At 34.7% G+C, this 22,155-nt stretch overlaps 1 protein-coding gene across 1 annotated transcript in view; it reads left to right on the forward strand.

Moving 5' to 3' along the window:
• Nucleotides 1–22,155, forward strand: part of LOC107698499 (semaphorin-6B-like) — a 139,540-nt gene that overhangs the window by 103,547 nt on the left and 13,838 nt on the right. Inside the window, exons 7-13 of the mRNA XM_016499525.1 lie at nt 1,694–1,784; nt 2,098–2,217; nt 4,751–4,863; nt 6,166–6,350; nt 17,569–17,700; nt 19,208–19,357; nt 20,730–20,909. Of these exons, the coding sequence (XP_016355011.1) occupies nt 1,694–1,784; nt 2,098–2,217; nt 4,751–4,863; nt 6,166–6,350; nt 17,569–17,700; nt 19,208–19,357; nt 20,730–20,909 (971 nt within the window). The remainder of the gene's footprint in view (nt 1–1,693; nt 1,785–2,097; nt 2,218–4,750; nt 4,864–6,165; nt 6,351–17,568; nt 17,701–19,207; nt 19,358–20,729; nt 20,910–22,155) is intronic.

The raw sequence follows: 22,155 nt of genomic DNA on the forward strand, positions 1-22,155 counted from the left end.
CCTGGCTGCCGCCATGAGGAGAACTAGATCGCGGCAGAGGCAACGAAACTCCGCCTTTTGAGGAAACGGAGCTTGGCCCGCGACTCCGAGATGATCATCTTCCCGCAATGAGAAGATGACTCATCCACAAACGCCACCTCAGCGTGCTACATGCCCAGGCACGTGAGGCAGCGATCGTGACCATCACCCAGCGCCAGGTAACGACCGCATCCAGAAACGCCCGGGTGATACGTTGTCTATAGCAAGACCCACATCGTCTTTACAAAGACGTAACGTCAAGTTTGCCACGCAACGTTGTCTTTAAAAAGACGCACCCGAAATTGCTCTTTTAGGGAAAAAGCTCTTTTAGCGTGCTGAGGCGCACAGGGGAGATGATCATCTGCAACACAAACAGGGGGTAGTGCAGCCTGATGTGTGCAACCCACTCGAAACGGGAAACCACCACCGCTGAAGCCTGAGTTGCTAGACCGTAAATACAAAAATTGCAAGATATAAACTAGCAATTCTGAGAAAAAAAAAAGGTTAGACTTGCAAAATATAAACAGTTTTTCTCGCAATAGCAAGTTTACTTCTCACAATACTGTTTTTTTTGCCACATAATAAAAAAATAAAAAGATCGTTTTGACTATTCTATTTGTGACTTTTTCTCTCAGAATTGTGACTTTATATTTCACAATTCTGTATTTATATATAGCAATTCTGACTTTATATCTTGCAATTCTGACTTATTTTCAGAATTTGTGAGAAAAAAAGTCAGAATTGTGAGATAAAAAGTAATTTATTTATTATTTATTTATTCATTTATTTATCTGGCATACATACATTGCCAAAGAATTTAGTTTTTTTAGTGCTGTCAAATTATTAATCGAGATTAATCGCGATTAATCACATCCAAAATAAAAGTTTTTGTTTACATAATATATGTGTGTGTACTGTTAATTATGTATATATAAATACACACACATGCATGTATATATTAAAAAAAAAATGTTACATTTATATATTAAATATATTTATATATGATATAAATTATATGAATATAAATATATACATGTAAAAACATGTAAATATTTTCAAAATATATGCTCTATGCGTGTGTATTTATATATACATAATAGATATACACAATACACACATATATTATGTAAACAAAAACTTTTATTTTGGATGCGATTAATCGCGATTAATCGTTTGACAGCTCTAGTTTTTTTTAAATGTTCAGATGGTCATATAGTATTTAATGTTTCATCTTAATGCAAAATATATTTTCTTTTTTTCTTTTTTTCTTTTTTTATTTGTGGTGACATTTCACATGGATACTTCATGAGAATCACCCTTTTGTTGCGAGCAGATTTTTCAGGCCACATCTTCAAATCTTTGTTTTTACAGTATATTACAAGATCAGAGCTGATTTATTGCTTCATATAAAACTGAGAAAGCCTTTCTGGAGACAGTTTGGTAGGTTTGTTTTATTTGTGAGTTAAATCGTCACGCACTACAGTTGTGTTTGAAGTCTCTCTCACACATGCACATGCACACGCTCACTAACACTCTCGACTGTTGCCGGAAGCGTGTAGAAATGATAGCAGCGCTTGTGAATGTGTTTGGAGATATGTGTGGTTTATAACAGCTATCATCTTCTCAGAGTGTCATATCCTGTCCTCACAAACAGTATGTGTGTGTGTTTGTTCAGAGAGACACTCTGGAATTGGTCGGCGAGCCCATCAGTGGAATGGCCCGATGTCCTTATGATCCCAAACACGCTAACGTGGCTCTGTTTGCAGGTAACTGACTGTCTTTTGTGGCTATGTAATGACTCTACCTCACATTATTTACATAATGGACTGATTTGTTTAGCACTTTTTAATCTGTGATAATAAGAGCCGTACACCCAGTGGATACACAGCATAATAATTTTTAATATCACCTAATTTATAGCCGTTTTATTTGCCTCCATAAATGTGTTTAACCACCTCTTCTTAACATCGTTAAGCTCAAGGACTTTCCGTTCGAACCTTTTGCCACATATATCATCATGACACAATGTCGATCCTCACTTCTGGTTATTGACCGCTGACCTCTGCCGTTTGACCTCAGAGGGCAGCTTGTTCACAGGGACAGTGACTGACTTCCTGGCCATCGACGCTGTCATTTACCGCAGTTTGGGAGAGAGTCCAGCCCTGCGCACGATCAAGCATGATTCCAAATGGTTCAGAGGTACTGTTTCATGCATAAAATAAAACCATGAATGTTTGGCAATATAAATACATTGTTTTGTTTTGTTTTGTTTTGTTTTATTTGTCATCTGTTTTGTTCTTGATTTTGTTTATATTTAAGGAATAGTCTTGGGCATTTGTGGCATGCCACAGAACATTTTATTTCTTTATTTGTTTATTTATTTATTGATTGATTGATTGATTTATTTATTTTAAGAACTGAAAAATATTTAAACATTACTATGTACTAACAATTAGGGTTTTTCCTCAATGTTTTCATCTATCACAATAATATACAGTACGTATTATCATTCAAAAACTTTGGGGTTAGTAATTATAGTAAAATAAATAAATCAATAACATTAATACTTTTATTCAGCAAGAACTGATCAAAAGTGACAGTAAAGACATTTATAATGTTGCAAAAAATAAACTTTTTCAAATAAATGCTGTTCTTTTGGACTTTCTGTTCATCAAAGGATACTGAAAAAAAATTATTCTACAAAAACATTAAATATTTTCAACATAGAATAATAAGAAATGTTTCTTGAGCAGCAAATCAGCATATTAGAATGATTTCTGAAGAATCGTGTGACACTGGAGACTGGAGAAATGATGCTGAAATTTCTACTTTGCATAACAGGAGTAAATTACACTTTCAAATGTATTCAAATATAAAACAGCTATTTAAAACTGTTTCATTTAGTAAAGCATTCATGAGCATTTTTTCAGAAACATTAACATGATGCCAAAATGTTGCCAACCCCATTACTAGTGTCATTTTTAAAATCTTGATTAGGTACTTTTCTCATCAAATATTGATGTATGCAATTAATTGTGATTAGATTTTTTTTTTTTTTTTATATTATTAAAAAAGACTTGGCTTTGCATTACCAAAGTAATTCCTGTAGGAGTTATCAAAGCTCAGCTCCCATTTAAACTGAGGTTTATGGATGTGCAAAAATACATATTTTCAACATCAACTAGTCAGTGGATTGTCTGATTTTTTAAAAAGCCCTAGACTGTTTCATGTCTAATAACTAGACACAATCAGAAGCGGTTTTAACAATATTTTGGGCACTAAATATGGCCTTTCAATAGTACAACTGACAGATATTCAACACAGAAATAAGCTAAATAACTATGTTTTAAAATAAAAAATGGGAACATTTTGGTCTAGTTGACTAGCTGACCATCCTCAGACATTCTTAGCTACACTCTTAAAAATAACGCTTCTTTATTAGTATTGATGGTTCCATGAAGAACCTTTAACATCCATGGAAACTTTCAATTCCACAAAAGGTTCTTTATTATGGAAAAAAATGTTCTTTAGAATCTCAAAATGTTCTTCACACTAAGAAAAAACTGTTATTTACAGGAATTGTTCACTGAGAGGTTTTTTGGGGAACCAAAAATGGTCCTTCTATGGTATCACTGGCTTACTTCACTCTTAAAAATAAAGGTTCTTTATTGGCATTGATGGTTCCTTTAAGAACATCCAAAGAACCTTTCCATCACACAAAAGGTGCTTCATAGTGAAAAAAAGGTTCTTCAGAAAATTAAAATGTTCTTCACACTAAAAAAACTGTTCACTGTAAGGTTCTTCTGTGGCATCACTGTGAAAAAACATATTTAGAAAATGTATTTTTAAGAGTGTTGCTTAGTTGGTCATAACATAAGTTGGAACACTATTTTTGTGTATTTTAAACATAATTTTTAGTGCTACAGAAACAGATTCAAACAAGGGACAGGTCAAACTTATTTTCTGTTCATCATACCGCATAAACCGTCAATAGAGCAAAAGCTGCACTTAACCTGGATTATTCCTTTTAAAGTCAGTTTTTCAGTTTAGTAAAAATGAATTGCATTTGTCTCACTCTGCAATCTACCTGTCATCCTGAAGTGGGGTTTGTTTTGTAGATTTTAAAATAGTTTCAGGACGCAGCTCACAGCACTGAATTCTGAGTGTGATTTCACACCAGAGAGTACTAACAAAACCAAATAGGATTTTTTTTTCACAAATATGCGAGACCTTGTAACAACGGGAAACTGCACGGAGCTCTTAGAGCCTCATTCAGATGAGAATAGGTGGATGTGTGTGTAATTTAGAGCTCTCTGTTTGAACTTTGAATACTGGAGAGCTATGAGTTGAATATCTCTATAAAAGAATCATTGAGGGAGTGAGACTGACATCCCGTATGGAGCTGCAAAAACCTGCGTCTGCTTTCTAAAACACATACCGCTCAAGGAGAGAGAGAGGGGAGGCCAAGACCTCCAAATGTCCTCTCTTCACTCTCTTTGCTTTATTTAAGAGGACGTGCATGTTTTATGCGGACTATCTCTGCCTCATTCAGTTCTCTCGCTGTATATCTCTTTCTCTCCCCGCCTCCCTCTGGGACTGTGCATATGTTGTTTGTTCAGATGAAATGTTTTTATAATGACTGATGAGTGTTTACTTATTTGAGCTGCAATTTCTCCATAGGACGCCCTCAGACTGTAAAATTAAAGCCTGTGTTTGTGTGTGTGTCTTACAGAGCCTTATTTTGTGAGCGCCGTGGAATGGGGGCCTCATATCTACTTCTTCTTCAGGGAGATGGCCATGGAGTTCAACTACCTGGAGAAGGTAAGAAAGAAAAATACAGGCAGAGATTTACGCTGCTGTTCAAAAGTTTGGGGTTGGTCAAATTTGCTGTATTTGAAAGAAGTCTCTTTTGCTCACCAAGGCTGCAGTTATTTGATTAAAAATAGAGTAATAATGTGAAATATTATTACAGTTAAAAGGTTTCTATTTGAATGTGATTTAAAATGTCATTTATTTCTGTGATGCAAAGCTGAATTGTTAACATCATTACTTCATTCTTCACTGTCACATGATCTTTAAGAAATCATTCTAATATAGTGATTTGGTTATAATATTTTTGTAGAAATTGTTTTTTTTTTTTTAAAGATTTTTTGATGAATAGAAAGTTGAGAGGAATGACATTTATTTGAAAAAGAATCTTTTGTAACATTATAAATTTATAAACTTTTTATCAATTTATTGCATCCTTAAAAAATGACTGACCCCAGCAGTCCATTCTTACCATTTAATGTTGATAATTAATCAAGGTGGTATTATCGCACTCATAACTTGCACATTAATATACAGTTTGATTGTCCATGAATAGCTATCAATGACAATTCAGTATTGAGAAACTTGATAGTGCGCCGCCCATTACTCAGAGGTCAGCCAATCATAACACTTTAACATTGACATATTAAAGGTACAGTACTGTAAAGATCTGGTAGCAATGGTATTTTTAATTTAAAGGAGTAGTTTACCCAAAAATGAAAATTTGCTGAAAATGTACTCATCCTCAGGCCATCCAAGATGCAGATGAGTTTGTTTCTTCATTGGAACGGACTTTCTAATGTAATGTAGCATCATATCACTTGCTCACCAGTGGATCCTCCACAGTGAATGGGTGCCGTCAGAATGAAGAGCTAATAAAAACATCACAATAATCCACAAGTAATCCACACCACTCCAGTCCATCAATTGCCATCTTGTAAAGCGAAAAGCTGCATGTTTGTAATAAACAAATCCATTATTAAGACTTTTTTCTTCAAACTAATATTGTTTCCTCCATTTCCTTTAATTAAAATGAAAGTGAGAAAATGGTTTGGGCAAAACTAAATTATGACGACTTTTGGCACAAGAAGCCTTAACCAACTTTATAATTGGACTGTTAAAAAAAACTAATAATAAAATGCAATAGAGCAGAGCATATGGCCCCTTTAGGTTTTTACACTATTGTCAAACAGCTGAATTCTCATGATTGAAGTGTGAGGTTGAAAAGCAGTTCTCCAGTGAATAGTCACTTTGATTGTAGCTCTGAATAGAGGCTGTGTGGAATAAAAACTGAACTCTTTTCATTTTGAATGTGTGTGTGTGTGTGTGTGTGTGTGTGTGTGTGTGGGCGGCTCTCAGCGGGTGTTGGAGCGCCAGTGGACGTCGTTTCTGAAAGCGCGTCTGAACTGCTCGATCCCGGGAGACTCGCACTTCTACTTTAACCTGCTGCAGTCCACAAGCCCCATCATACGCATGCAGGGCAGGGACGTCATCCTGGGGGTCTTCTCAACACCCTCCAACAGGTACACACACTCATACAGGAGGCATCCTAAAGAGGACGGTGTGATCATTTGCATTATATTGGAACAATCTGTGTGTGTGAGTGAATGATGATGAATGCAGATGAGACAGTAATGTGATTCAACAGCCCTGATGCAAATAAGGACAAAAACCTTTGAGAAGGTTATTTCCTCAAATCATATTGGCACCATTTATTGTCTTATCAGTTTCCATTCCCAGATCTCTCTGGTTACTATTATTTGTAAGGCACTGTAAAGGTGAATTTCTTAAGAACTTACCTGGTTCATATTTCACACCAAAGCCAAAAGAAAGAAAAGGTGTATTTTATTTTCAGTATATGTTTATTTTAAAGATCATAAATATAGTTATTTATTTTATGACAATAATTATATAATAATTATATATTTAATTGTGTTTATTTTCATGTCAGTAATATCTTGCAGCAAAACATAATGTTTGTTTGTTTGTGTCACGTTGCTGCTGTGTTGGAACGAGGAGCAAGGAGACGACAGAGTTTCACAAAGAACAGTCTTTATTAATCCACACGGGTAACACAGGGTAAGCAGGAGACACACATGTATCACATATTACTGACGTTAACACCGGACAAAGGAAACCAGGAACTGACAACACTTTATATACAAGACTAAATGAGGGTAATGAACGGGACACACCTGAACCAAATGACTAATCGAAACGAGAGGGAGAAACTGGGTCACGGGGAGCACATGGGGAGAAAAACCCAACACAAACAGTCCATACTCCTGACAGTTTGTTTATTACTGTATGATATTATTTTCGTGACAATTAAACATATTTTTGCCACCAAATTTTTAGAAATATAATATAAAAAACATTTATTTTTAAATCAAAGAACGGTCTTTATTAATCCACACAGGGGTAACACAGGGTAAGCAGGAGACACACATGTAGCACATATTACTGACGTTAACACCGGACAAAGGAAACCAGGAACTGACAACACTTTATATACAAGACTAAATGAGGGTAATGAACGGGACACACCTGAACCAAATGACTAATCGAAACGAGAGGGAGAAACTGGGTCACGGGGAGCACATGGGGAGAAAAACCCAACACAAACAGTCCATACTCCTGACAGTTTGTTTATTACTGTATGATATTATTTTCGTGACAATTAAACATATTTTTGCCACCAAATTTTTAGAAATATAATATAAAAAACATTTATTTTTAAATTTCATAAATGTTATTTATTTTCATTACAATAATTATATATATATATATATATATATATAGTTATTTATTTATTCTGTCTATCTATGCAATTATTTTCTTAGTTTCATGTCAAGTAGTCATATTTTTCTACCAAATTCCTATAATTATAATGAAATTTTTTTTAAATCTAGTTACATTAATTAAAATAAAGAAAAATAATGATTCATTTTATTATTTTATTTTATTTTTCTGTATTTTTTATGACAGTCAAGTACATTTTCCCCATCAAATTCTCATCTAATTCCAAGTACAGTAATTAAATAACAATAATTATATACAATGATATGTTGACGCTTTTATATTTTACTAAAATAAAAAAAAATACTATGTTAAACTAATGTGAATCTAATAAGAATCACCATTGACAATAATGAGAATTTCACAAAAATGAGTAAAACATCCACGCACAGTTATGAGAATGAGATTTTTTTCATTAAGGTGATGAGGGAGAAAGTTCTTAACTGTCATTAAAATAATGTCTTAAAATAGACTCTTTTTTTTTTTGTTAGTAAAATATAATTTCCTTTGGGGTTGGTGGTGAAATATGATGTGGGCATGTTTTTGTGACATTCACCCCGTAAATGTGTAAAGATTATGAAACGTAACTAAATTGAAGGGAAATGGAAAGCGGTTCTACAAACGCATGTACGCACGCTCCTCTGTGATTTCGCTACTTATTAGTCTGTTTTGAACCCGAGCAGCACGAATGAATCCAATTTCAAGGCAATTTGGATTTTGTTCTTTTGATATTCTGCCTACAAGGCCTGTTTTTTCTCCAGAAGAAAGAGTGAAGAGTCGTGAGAGTTTGATTGTCTCGGGAGAAAGACTGTTTAAAATTCTGTTATCGGAGATGTTAAGAAATGCCATAAACACATTTTAACAATGGACAAAACACTGATCTGCTTTCCTCAGGATTATAAATGGCCAGCTCACATTGTGCTGTAGTTTACAGTAACAGTTGTGACATCTGTCAAAATGTGCGAAGGGAGCGAGTCAGAGAAAGAGAAACAACTATATATTTAGAGAAATGTGCTTCTGCCTGGGAAGCCTGTACAAAATGTACCATAGTAGTTGTTTTAGACACTATTATGATGGAAATACCATGGTATTCTATGAGATACTTTACAGTACTATTTATATTGCATGGTCTATTTACATTTCTGCATTTGTCAGACACTTTTATCTAAACTTGTGCCATGGTACCTTTCAAACGGGTTTTGTTTCTTTGGTTTTTGTAAATAAATTAATGCGTTTATTTATCAATGATGCATCAAATTAGTTAAAAGTGATAGAAAAAGTTTAGAATTTTACAAAATATTTAAATTTAAAATAAATGCTTTTGATTCACAATTTTAATTTTCTTTTCAACATTTTTTTTAATACTTTTTATTCATAAAAGTGTCCTGAAAAATACAATTAGGACTTTTTCCCACAAAATTATTAAAAAGCACAACTGTTTTCAACATTGATAATAATAAATATTTCTTGAGCAGCATATCAGCATCATAGAATGATTTCTGAAGACTGGAGTAATGATGCTGAAAATTTAGCTTGGCATCACAGAAATAAATTGCATTTTAAAATATATTCAAGCAGAAATCAGCTCTTTTAGATTGTAATAATATTTCACAATATTACTGTTTTTACTGTATTTTTTTTATCAAATAAATACAGCCTTGTTGAGCATAAGAGACTTCTTTTAAAACATTATAAAACAGTTGTGTGTATTAATATGGTATTGGACACTACCATAGTAATTATGTGATGCAACATTAGTCCTAACTCATTTGCTGATTCTTTATGCTGATTATTTTACAACGATTATCTCACAAAGTATCATGGTATCACCATCACCACAGTGCCGCCACAGGCTGATTTGCACGGGAAGGTAAGAGATGAAACACTCTCACTGGAGGTTTATACACTGACATTTTATATCTGTGTGGAAACTGAACCCCCTCCGAGCAAATGTGGCATAACATTTCTAAATGGGTGCCAGATACTCCATGATTGACACATGCAGTAAATGTAAAATATCTCTTTGTCGTATCACAGAGCGGTTTTACAGTGGCACAGCATACCTGGGAGTATAAATGATCACTGGAACAAGCTAAAAAACTAAAGATTTGACGTTGAATTCAACATTGAATTGCGCTTTGGCGCAGTGCGACTCCTGAAACAACAGGGCTTGAAATAACTCCCAATAGAGAATCGACATTTACATACTGTAGACCCAAAATAAAGGGCTACGGCGACAAAGAGAGGAAAAGAGATGGCAGAAGATACTGTAGAACAACCAGCCGATAATCTGAGCTCATGGGCTTATGAACAAGAATGAATTGTTCTGTTCTGTGCTGAGCTAACTGGATAAACAGTCAAGTACATCATAAAACCAGCCCAAATGTTGTTCTGTCAGCTCTCAGTGTGGGTCCCGAGAGCTCGTAACACACTGTAAGAGCCCTCACTAGTCTACAGGCTCCGCGGGTAAGCATACGATGAGTGTGTGTTCAGCATGATATACTGCAGTCCATCAGGTGGATGATGAGGGCCATTTTCACTAGATTACCTCTCATTGTGTTCGTATGATTAGAATAAAAATGAGCTTCATCATCAGCTTCCAGGGGAATGTTTTTGGTGTTGTATCTGCTCTCAAGAGCAAATCATAGGACAGCCGCTGAGAAAAGAAAGGGATAAAGATGAATGAGAAGTTGGAAATCATTTGAGGGGACAATGTGTTCACCGTGTGAAAGATGCACTTATTTATGTGTGTACTGTGACCGCTTTTGGTTTATGTTTTGTTCTCTGCATGTGAATGAAGAATAACGCAATAAGTCACGAGTGGCTGTCAATAACAGTGATTTTACCTCAGGTAATCTCTCTTAACCATATAACAAATCACTCTAACGCACAGCCTTGATTGGCATACTGCCTTTTTAATAATAATTATTATTATTATTACTATTATTAACAACAACAACAACAACATAATAATAATTATATTGTATATTGTATAATAAGTATATTGTTTGGCTCAAGAAAAATTCAATCTGATTGTTATTATTAGTGGTAGAAGTTGTAGTATTGAATGGTCTCTCAATACTTTATTATTATTATTATTATTATTATTTATACAACATTAACCGATTTCTGTATTAATATTTAGATTTTACTTGGTAACCATCAACATACTACAGTTAGGATAATAAAGTATATTGTTTGGCTCAAGAAATATTAAATCTGATTGTTATTATTAGTAGTCGATGTTGTAGTATTGAACGGTCTCTCAATACTTTATTATTATAATAATTATTATTATTATTAAATACCCATATATAAGCCATATATTAATATATAGCCATACATATGGTAATATATTCACATATTATTGTTGATGTTGTTGTTGTTGTTGTTATTGAACAGTGCCAGATTTCTTTAGTAATATTTTTGTATATTATTTGATATTATTTTTTTTTATTATTATTATTATTATATGACCATATATAAGCCATATGTTAATATATAACCATACATAGGATACTGAATTATATTATTTGTGAACAATTATTATTATTGTTATTATTGAACATATTTATGTATTAATATTTTGTATGTTTGTTTGCAACCATCAACAACAGCCTACAATTAGGCTAATGAACTGTGTGATTTGGTGCAAGAATTGTTTATTATTATTATTGTTGTTCTTGTTATTAATAATAATAATAATCCAAATGATATTATGATTAGTATTATTTTTCAAATAGGAATAATAATAGTAATAATCAGAATAAAAAATACAATTGTACAAAAAAGTACAAAGTTGGCAAGTAATATAGTTCTTTAGTAAAAGTTGTTTACTGTAGCCAAGCTATCTGTTGTTTTAAATGTGTTTCTTAAATATCTTACCTTAAATATCATAAATGCTTCATTTTTCACAGTAGTTCGCAGTAACATCTGAAGGGAGAGTTATTGTGTGCTGTGGTCTGGCTGTGTTACTCGCTCTAGAGTTATGGCTGAGCTTTTATGCCAAAGTACAAACAGCATGAGGCTCCTCCTGCTTTGCACCATGTCCATTTTTCTCGTTTAGACCTCATTTCTCAGCCCCCCGTGGTGTCCTGTCTCAAATGGCCGCGAGAGGCTTTGCCGCAGAGCTTTGTGTGATGAGGTGATCTTGGCCCGTTCACCTCAAGCCCACTGGGCTGGGCAGTTACACCGTGGCACGGCGCCAGAAAGCCTTTAAAGTAGTGGACGATAGGTGACCAGGGCCGAGAGCCAGAGAGAACAGGGTGGAAGTAGAGCTCGATTAGAGTTGGAGGCCACAAACTTCTGACAGCTTATTGGCTTAAGAGGTGTTCTCCAAATGGCTCCTATTCGGACCCCGTCTGCCCGTCTCAGTTTTTGCAATGGCAACGCACATACAAAACTCTTTTGTGAAGGAAAAGTTTGGAGTTTCATAAGGTTTTTTTTTCTCTTATGCTCACAAGGCTGCATTTATTTGATCAAATTACATAATAATAATCCAAATGATATTATGATTAGTATTATTTTTCAAATAGGAATAATAATAGTAATAATCAGAATAAAAAATACAATTGTACAAAAAAGTACAAAGTTGGCAAGTAATATAGTTCTTTAGCTTAACTTAAGTTGTTTACTGTAGCCAAGCTATCTGTTGTTTTAAATGTGTTTCTTAAATATCTTACCTTAAATATCATAAATGCTTCATTTTTCACAGTAGTTCGCAGTAACATCTGAAGGGAGAGTTATTGTGTGCTGTGGTCTGGCTGTGTTACTCGCTCTAGAGTTATGGCTGAGCTTTTATGCCAAAGTACAAACAGCATGAGGCTCCTCCTGCTTTGCACCATGTCCATTTTTCTCGTTTAGACCTCATTTCTCAGCCCCCCGTGGTGTCCTGTCTCAAATGGCCGCGAGAGGCTTTGCCGCAGAGCTTTGTGTGATGAGGTGATCTTGGCCCGTTCACCTCAAGCCCACTGGGCTGGGCAGTTACACCGTGGCACGGCGCCAGAAAGCCTTTAAAGTAGTGGACGATAGGTGACCAGGGCCGAGAGCCAGAGAGAACAGGGTGGAAGTAGAGCTCGATTAGAGTTGGAGGCCACAAACTTCTGACAGCTTATTGGCTTAAGAGGTGTTCTCCAAATGGCTCCTATTCGGACCCCGTCTGCCCGTCTCAGTTTTTGCAATGGCAACGCACATACAAAACTCTTTTGTGAAGGAAAAGTTTGGAGTTTCATAAGGTTTTTTTTTCTCTTATGCTCACAAGGCTGCATTTATTTGATCAAATTACAATAAAATAAAGTAATATTGTGAAATATTATTACAATTTAAAAGAAACATTTTCTGTTTGAATGTATTTTAAAATGTAAGTTATTCCTGTGATGCAAATTCATCATTACTCCAGTCTTCAGTGTCATATGATCTTTCAGAAATCATTCTAATATGCTGATTTGCTGCTTAATAAATATTTCTGATTATTAGCAATGTTGGAAACAGTTTTGCTGCATCATGTTTATTTTATTTTATTTTAAAATCATTTTTGGTAATTATACAATACAATACTCAATTAAAAAAATAAAATAAAAATTAACTTCACTAAATAAAATTGCTAAAACTAAAATTATAAGGAAAACTGGAAATATGAAAATAAAAGCAAATTCAAAAAAGTAGTAAATACTATAATAGTATGTAAAAATACTAAAATAACACTGTACTCTAATACAGATGAAATAGCATGCAAAAATATGTAAAATTGTGTATTCTTAAATTTTTTAATTAAAAAAATTAAAGACAGCACAACTTTTGAAAGGTAGTGTACAAACATGTTTACTTTCTTTATTTGTGGAAAACACAAAAGGTAATATTAAAAAAAAGTTTTCCCCATAGAATTCCAGTCAATGGGATCCAGTAATGTTTTTAAAATAACATTCATCAAAATATCTTCATTTGTATTCTGCAGAAGAAAGTAAGTCATGCAGGTTCAAAACAACATGAGGGAGAGTAAATGAAGACAGAGTTTTCATTTTTGGTTGAACTATCCTTCTAATTATGAGCAATAACCAGCAAACACTACTAATGAAGCCACAGTGTGTCGGAACATTGCGTTATTCTTTTAATCACCTTCATTGTTAGTGACCTGCTGAGGTAAAATGAGAGAGGTGTCCGTCTTGTAGAACATTATTGTTTTTCCATTTATTCTTTTTAAATAGTTGAGGTAATTATAAGGTTGTGCTTCTCATGGAAGCGCAGTAAAGAGACGAAGAGGAAGGTGCCATCCAGTGACATCTCTGTTAATTTGGTGTAATCTTTGGCACAGATGTCCTCCATAAGCACGGCAGGCGGCGGGCTCAGGCCTGTCTCCAAATCAGTCCATTAACACCAAGCCCACTGCGTCATCTCTGTCCATCAATCTGCACGCATTTTCCAAATTTTCCAAATGAGACCCTTCGTTCCCAAAGCCCTTCAATTACCAATAGCCCATATTTAACAGATCAGAGCTCGTATTTTCCGTGTATCTATTAGTGGGGGATATTAGAGCGGAATTGAGCAGAAATGGAATGATTAGAATTGAATGAGCAGACCTCGTCATATCCGAATGCGATGATTGCTCTGGAGCTGTCTTATCTGCTTCAGTTTTATTTAGTCACCGTGTGGAAGGTGGAAGGACTCATTTGCACATCATTGTCATCAGGATAATGTAGCTATTGTCTCAAATTCAAGCTTGCATCCAAATTATTTCCCCTAAATGATTCCATTGGGTTGAGTAACATTTTCTTTTCAGTGTCTGATAAAAAAATATAACTTGTTAATTTGTATCATCTATTTATATATACTAATTTATATATAAGTGAGCTTTCTTGTTGCATGGTTCACCCAACAATTAAAATTCTGTCTTCATCTATTCACCATAATGTCGTTCCAAACCTCTGTGACTTTCTTTTTACTGTGGAACACAAAGGAATATATATTTTGAAAAATGTTGGTTAACAAACTGCTTCGTTTCTCTTTGATTTTGACATTGTTTTTTTGTTGTTGTTGTTGTTGTTGTTGTTGTTTTTTTCATATAACGGAAGTTAATGAGAAACAAAACTGTTTGGTTACAAACATTCTTCAAAATATCTTCTTTTATGTGCCGCAGAAGAAATAAAGTCATATTTTTGGTAATTAAAGTAAGATAAAATATAAATATTATATGAAAAACTTAAACTTAAAAGAGCTTAAATTAGAAACGGAGATAAGTTGAAGTAAAATTACTAAAACTGAAACGGAAATAAAAATAAATGAAAGCTATATAGAAATATAAAAAACTAAGAAAAATTAAAATAATATGCAAATAAAGCCTACTTCAAAGTAATGCATGCGTTTAATAGTATATAAAATACTAAAATAACACTGTACTCTAATACAGATGAAATGGCATGCAAAAATATTGAGTAAAATTATAAATTTTTTAATTTAACTTTTTTAATTAACCTTTTATTGATGCTTTTTAGTCACTGTTGAAAGAAATATATTTATTTTAGACCACCAGAAAACAAAATTTTGTTTAAAAGTAACCTCCCTGCTGAAAAAACAGCTAAAACCAGCATATGCTGATTGGCTGGTTTAAGCTGGTCGAGCTGGTGTTCATCTGGTTTTGCCTGGTTGGTCAGCTGGTCTCCCAGCCTGACCAACTAAAGAAGTGTTCAAAACCCCTCTAAAACAAGCCTGCTAAACCAGCTATGACCAGACGGAAAGATCAGCTAAAACCAGCCTACCAGCATTTTTTTTTTTTTTTTTGATGTTGAAATATTCAGTGGATTCACCAAAGTTTGTTGGATTGAGTCTATGAAGTTTGTTTTGTTTGAGGCTCTTTTTGAGTTTTGTTGGAGGTGCGAGGGCTTGGATTTGCCACAGCAGTCATTTCAGATAAAGGACCATGAGGTTTGGTTCATCTTTGGCTCAGCATTGGCCAAATGTTGTCCAGTGTTGGCTCAGATGCAGGTGAGGGGTGCCGACATGCCCTCTCTCTCCAGCTTCAGCGGGACGCCACCCAGAACTCGCCAAATCTGTCACCGCGCTCCAAACACACATGTTCTGAGAGCAGCTGATGGGGCCATGTGTGACCGCAGACACAGACCAACAGCCTGCTCCTGTTTTACAATTCACACAACATCACAAGAATCAAACCCAGTGTTAATATTTACACGTTTGTTGTCCCAACAAAAATTATAACATGTCCTGGAGGTAAATGTCATGGATTTTTTACAAAATGAAAGGGATTTAGCAAAATAATAATAGGATGGAAATTGAAATTGAGAACAAGTGCGTTTACGTTTATCATTTATTCATTTATACGTTTAATCTAAACAATATTTCCAAGAAAAGGAGAAGGGGAATTATTATTATTTTGTAATAATAATAAACTTAATTGTGTTAAAAGAAAACGAATAATGATTATCATCTTTTAAAATGTATAAAACTTCATCTAATATATTAAGAAATTAAAATGTATATGATTTTACTAATTTTTATATAGTTTTACTAGATTATGTTTAGATAATTTTACTTAAAATACCATTGAAAATAGTTTTATTTGGACTACCGTTCAAAAAGTTTGGGGTTGGTGAGATTTTTTTATTGTAGTTTTTAAGAGAAGGCTCTTATGCTCACCAAGGGTGCATTTATTTAATCAAAAATACTGTAAACACAGTAATATTGTGAAATAATATTACAATTTAAAATAACTTTTATATTTTAATATATATTATAAAATGTAATTTACTTCTGTGATGCAAAGCTGAATGGAGCTTCATTATTCCTGTCTTCAGTGTCACATTATCCTTCAGAAATCATTCTAATATGCTGATTTGGTTGTTATTATCAATATTGAAAGCAATTGTGCTGTTTCATATTTTTGTGGAAACGGATACTTTTTCACGATTATCTAATAAATAAAAATTTATTTTATTTGTAAAATTATAAATGTCTTTACTGTCACTTTTGATCCATTTAATTTATCCTTGCTGAATAAAAATTAATTTCTTATTCACCCCAAACATTTGAACAGTAGTTTATAAGTATTCATTTTCGTGTGTATGCATCAAAGCACACCAGAATTGATCCTTTCATATTTTGCATAAGGCTTCAGTTCACAACAAGCCTTGGATAAGATTTGTTGTCTTGTTGTTGCTAAAAGCTGAAATCTGGACAGATAAGAGGATCCAAGTTTCCTCAACAGTCCATCTGACCTCCCACTGCTTGGAAGTGGAGGAGAGAGAGAGACAAGCTGCTCTGGAACACATGGTGAACACCTGCAGACCAGAAAACACACACACACACACATACACCATCGGGCTGTACACTTGCCCATCCTGGCAGTTCATTTTACAGCTTCCTTCTGTGTCTGACTGATCTATGATTTCCTTTTTGTTTCATGTGCATCAAGCTATAATATTTTGCTTTTAAAAGGAAGAATTCACCCCAAAAATAAAACTGTCATCATCTATTCATCCTCATATCTTTTCAAAGAGGTTTTTCTTTCTTTCATGAAACTCAGAAGATGTTTTTCATATTTTTTCATACATTGAAAGCATATAGTGACCAAAAGCATCACGAAAAGGTGAAAAAGCAGTCCATATATGTGTTGTATTGTTATATGTATAATGCTTATGTGCTATATAATAGCCGTATGTAAATGTGGTGAGCTCGTTGAGTTGAGTTTTTATCAGTCTGATGTGAGTGGCTGTGGAGACGCTCTCTAATGAGATGCAGCAGAGGCAGATTGGTCGATTAGTCTGTCAGCTCCAGAAAAACGAATGGTCTTGTTGTGACATGTCACTTTGGCTTCGGGTAACAGTGTGTGTGTGCTTGTGAAAATGTGTCAGACTGTGAGTGTGTGTGTGTGTTTGAGGTGTGGATTGGATCAGTGATGTGTCTTGACCCTCTTGCTGCTCTGTGTCTACCCAGCATCCCCGGCTCGGCGGTGTGTGCGTTTGACATGCAGCAGCTGGCACGTGTGTTTGAGGGCAGATTCAAAGAGCAGAAATCACCAGAATCCATATGGACACCTGTACCTGATGAACTAGTACCTAAACCCAGGTATCTATCTATCCATCTATCATTCTATCCATCTATCCATCCATCCATCTATCTATCATTCTATCCATCATTCTATCTATCATTCTATTCATCTATCCATTGTTCTGTCATAGAATCTGCCATTCTATTCATCCATCCATTTATCTATATCGATCCATCGGTCTATTCATCCATCCATCCATACAGTGTTCTATTCATCCATCCATTCATTGATTTATTGTTCAATTCATCCATCATCCATCCATACATCCATCGTTCTATTCATCCATCCATTCATCGATTTATTTTTCTATTCATCCATCCATCCATCCATCGGTCTATTCTTCCATCCACTCATCTATCTATTGACTTATCGTTCCATTCATCCATCCGTGATTCTATCTGTCATTCTATTCAATCCTTCATCCATCTATCTATCAATCTCTCTGTCTATCCATCCATTTATCAATCTATCGATCTAATGTTCTATTCATCCATCCATCCATACAGTGCTCTATTCATCCATCCATTCATTGATTTATTGTTCAATTCATCCATCATCCATCCATACATCCATCATTCTGTTCATCCATCCATCCATCATTCTATTCATCTATCCATTCATCGATCAATTTTTCTATTCATCCAACCATCCATCGGTCTATTCATCCATCCACTCATCTATCTATTGACTTATCATTCCATTCATCCATCCGTGATTCTATCTGTCATTCTATTCATCCCTTCATCCATCTATCTATCAATCTCTCTGTCTATCCATCCATTTATATATCTATCGATCTAACGTTCTATTCATCCATCTATCGTTCCATACATCCATTCATCCATTGTTCTATCTTTCATTCTATTCATCCATCTATCAATCTGTCATTCGGTCATTCCATCCATCCATCCATCATTCTATCTATCATTCTATTCATCCATCCATTCATTCATCCATCGGTCTATTCATCCATCCACTCATCTATCTATTGACTTATTGTTCCATTCATCCGTCCGTCATTCTATCTGTCATTCTATTCATCCATCCATCTATCTATCAATCTATCTCTCTATCCATCCATTTATCTATCTATCGATCTATCGTTCTATTCATCCATCCATCTATCATTCCATCCATCCATATATCCATCTTTATATCTTTCATTCTATTCTTCCATCTATCAGTCTGTCAATCGGTAATTCCATCCATCTATCCATCCATCATTCTATCTATCGTTCTATTCATCCATCCATCCATATATCTATTGATCATCCATCCATCCATATATCTATTGATCATTCATCCATTCATCCATCCATTCCTCTTATCTTTTGTTCTATCATTCCATCCATCCATTTGTCATTCTATGTCATTCTATTTATCCATCCGTCTGTCTGTGTATCTATCTATCTATCTATCTATCTATCTACGGACCTTTCGTTCTATTCATCCATCCATCCATCTATCCATCTCTGGATATTTATATCATGAATGTGGTTCTTTTACTTTCTTTTACTTTCCTAGGCCTGGAGGATGTGCTGTCCAGGGTTCGAGATTCAGCTCCTCCAACACCCTTCCCGACGAAGTGCTGAATTTCATCAAAACTCATCCTCTGATGGATGAAGCGGTTCCTTTGCTTGGACACAGACCATGGATAGTCAAGACTATGGTCCGGTAAGATGAGTACACTACTCAGCACAGGCGTTGTGGGAAAATATCAATAAACCCCAAGATGCTTGTTATATGAAGTGTGCTGCAGAGAGTTGAAAAGGTGAAACGTCATTCTCAAGGTCTGCTAAAAGCCGTGCTGCTTAAACTGAAATTGGCTGAGATATCAGGAATCAAAGTCCGAGCTCTGCTGTAGTGTGGTTAGTGTTAGCAGCACCTACACTCAAAGGACATCATTCTGGGAGCATTCCTATTAAGAGCGTTCCTATAGTGTCTCTCAAGGTTAGTGGGGAAAAAAACCCTTAGTTAAAATATAAATCTGAACTCCAGAAGTGCTTCTGCAGAGAGTAAATTGCCTGAGGCCTTCAGGCTCGAAGCAAAGCTTCTCTGCAAGGAGGAAAATGTAGCTATAAATCATCTCGCTTTTAAACATTTGATTGAAATGGCCACTGGGTTGCTTCAAGATAACTAGAGGTAAATTGACACAAAGGAGAGTGGTACTCTGGTGTACATTTGATTCATATTCAATAGCAGACCATTTTGCCTGAATGTTAATCTTGAATAAACGTTCAGTATAAACAGAATAAACAGATTTCACTGACTTGAAAAATAGTCAGCTCAGGGTTTTTTTTACGATTACAATAAAGTAAAAGTACACAGAAAATAAAAACTAGTGTGAGCCGTCAGAGACGCTGGTGAAACTCCTCTGTGTTTGCTGACTTTAATCCAAATAAGCCTTTTTACACCTAATCTTCTTAAGTCTTGACAGAGAGAGTATTTACAAATCTTATCTCTTACATCCCTTTTTAATTATTTCATAAGCTGTATTAAGAATAATACACCAAGAATGGTTTAAAACAGATAGCGGCAGCACTAAAATCTGATTTATGTTTGAAACTATTAAATGACAAAATGTGACCATCAGCTGAATTCAGCGGATCAAAATGAACCCTATTTACTTTCTTAATGTTTCAGTGCACAATTCATCAGTGAGTGCTATTCTAAAGAAAATATCTCTTTGCAAATTTATTCAAATTGTAATAACTTCTGAAAGGATTGTTTTATTCATCAGAATTGTAAATAGGCCATGTGGGTGGGGAAAAGAATACAGTGTTACATTGTTTTTTCTTATTCAATATTCTGTTTCTCTTGGAAATATATCACATTATGGTTGCAAAATGGCTTGCAAATGCAGTTTCGTGTTGATTTTAAAACCCCATTTTATTTGGCTACTGTAAACATGTAGCGTGATGAAATAGATTCTTGGCTGAAAAGTTCTCTTTTATTGTCTTTCATCATATTGATGTTGCAACTGTTTTATAAAAGCAATATGCTTCTGTAATGGTGTGCATATTGTTTGATTTCCCTCACTTTTAAGGTACCAGTTGAACACTATGGTGGTGGACACTGAGGCAGGCCCACATCGCAATCGGACTGTGGTGTTCCTCGGATCCACCAGGGGAACCGTTCTCAAGTTCCTCATCACACCCAGCCCAGAGAACCCGTACTCCAACACCAATACCTTTCTGGAAGAGCTGGAGGGCTACAACCCAGAAAGGTTAAGGGATTTTTTTTGTTTGTACCACACACTACAGGCAAAACCATTGTTTTGTCAGGCACTGATCAGTTTTGAGATTTTGCTGTATTTTGCATCTTCTGTCAGAGAAGTGAAAAGAAAACATCCAAAATATACATTTACATTTATATCAATTTGCATGTGTAGACTTCAATTACAATACACATTTAAAGGCTGTTTTCCCAAAACAAAATATATACACCAAACCTTACAGTTTTTATCTATATTCTGAGGGTTTCTGAAGAGGGGTTTGTTATTATATAATTTGCCTGATAAATATTAAATCAACTCAAGTCACCATTATTTACATAGCGCTTTATATATCAGATTGTTTCAAAGCAGCTTTACTGGGATAAATGGGAAAAAATGATTCAAAGATGCAAACAGAGATCAATTCTGCTGTAAAGTAGGTCTAAAAGAAGAAAAACAGTAGTGTCATTGTTCAGCTGAAGCCAGTTCAGTGTTGATTCAGTTCCGTTCAATAACTGTGTAAAGATCAAAAACTGTAAATGTAAAGCGGCACTATAGAAAACAACGAAGTCATCATCAGCTCAGTTCAGTACTTATCCAATAGTGTTAGCCAATTTAATAATGCTGTAAATGTTAATTATGGTGATTTTATTTCTAATTGTTGATAGTGTTTTCTGATTTATGGAGTGATAAAAGGAGATGTCTTGCAAAAACCTTTCATTCTGATATGTCAACAAAATGAATTTTGAACTTTGCTTTATCCAATGTTCATATTTCAGTTCTGGAATTATATGCAAATTAGTGCATATTTAATTAGACATTGCCTCATTTGCAGATTTAAAGATAACTTTTCAGAAAAATTGTATTGCAAAACAATTTCCTTAATTAAGAATATGACAACCAAAGAGAGAGCTATCTATGCTGCCTCCAAAAAGATAAAAGCATCTTAGTAGAGAAAATGTTACATTGGTTTTGGACATGCATTGATGACTCCCTGCTTTCTCATAAGGCAGCTTGTTGCAGGATTCGGACTCAGAGTATGTCTTTGAAAAGTCAGGAGCGGAGATCAAGTTGTTTTTGTCCTTAGCATCCTTTAATTGGTTTCCAGACTTCATTTATTTCCAAAAATCCTTTTTTATTTCCCACAGTTGTTAACTGTTGTTGACATTTAGCCTTGGATTAAAATTGGTGTGTGTGTGTGTGTGTGTGTGTGTGTGTGTGTGTGTGTGTGTGTGTGTGTGTGTGTGTGTGTGCGTGT

Source organism: Sinocyclocheilus anshuiensis, unplaced genomic scaffold, assembly GCF_001515605.1.
Source record: "Sinocyclocheilus anshuiensis isolate Anshui unplaced genomic scaffold, SAMN03320099.WGS_v1.1 scaffold1910, whole genome shotgun sequence".
NCBI classification, from domain to species: Eukaryota; Metazoa; Chordata; class Actinopteri; order Cypriniformes; family Cyprinidae; genus Sinocyclocheilus; species Sinocyclocheilus anshuiensis.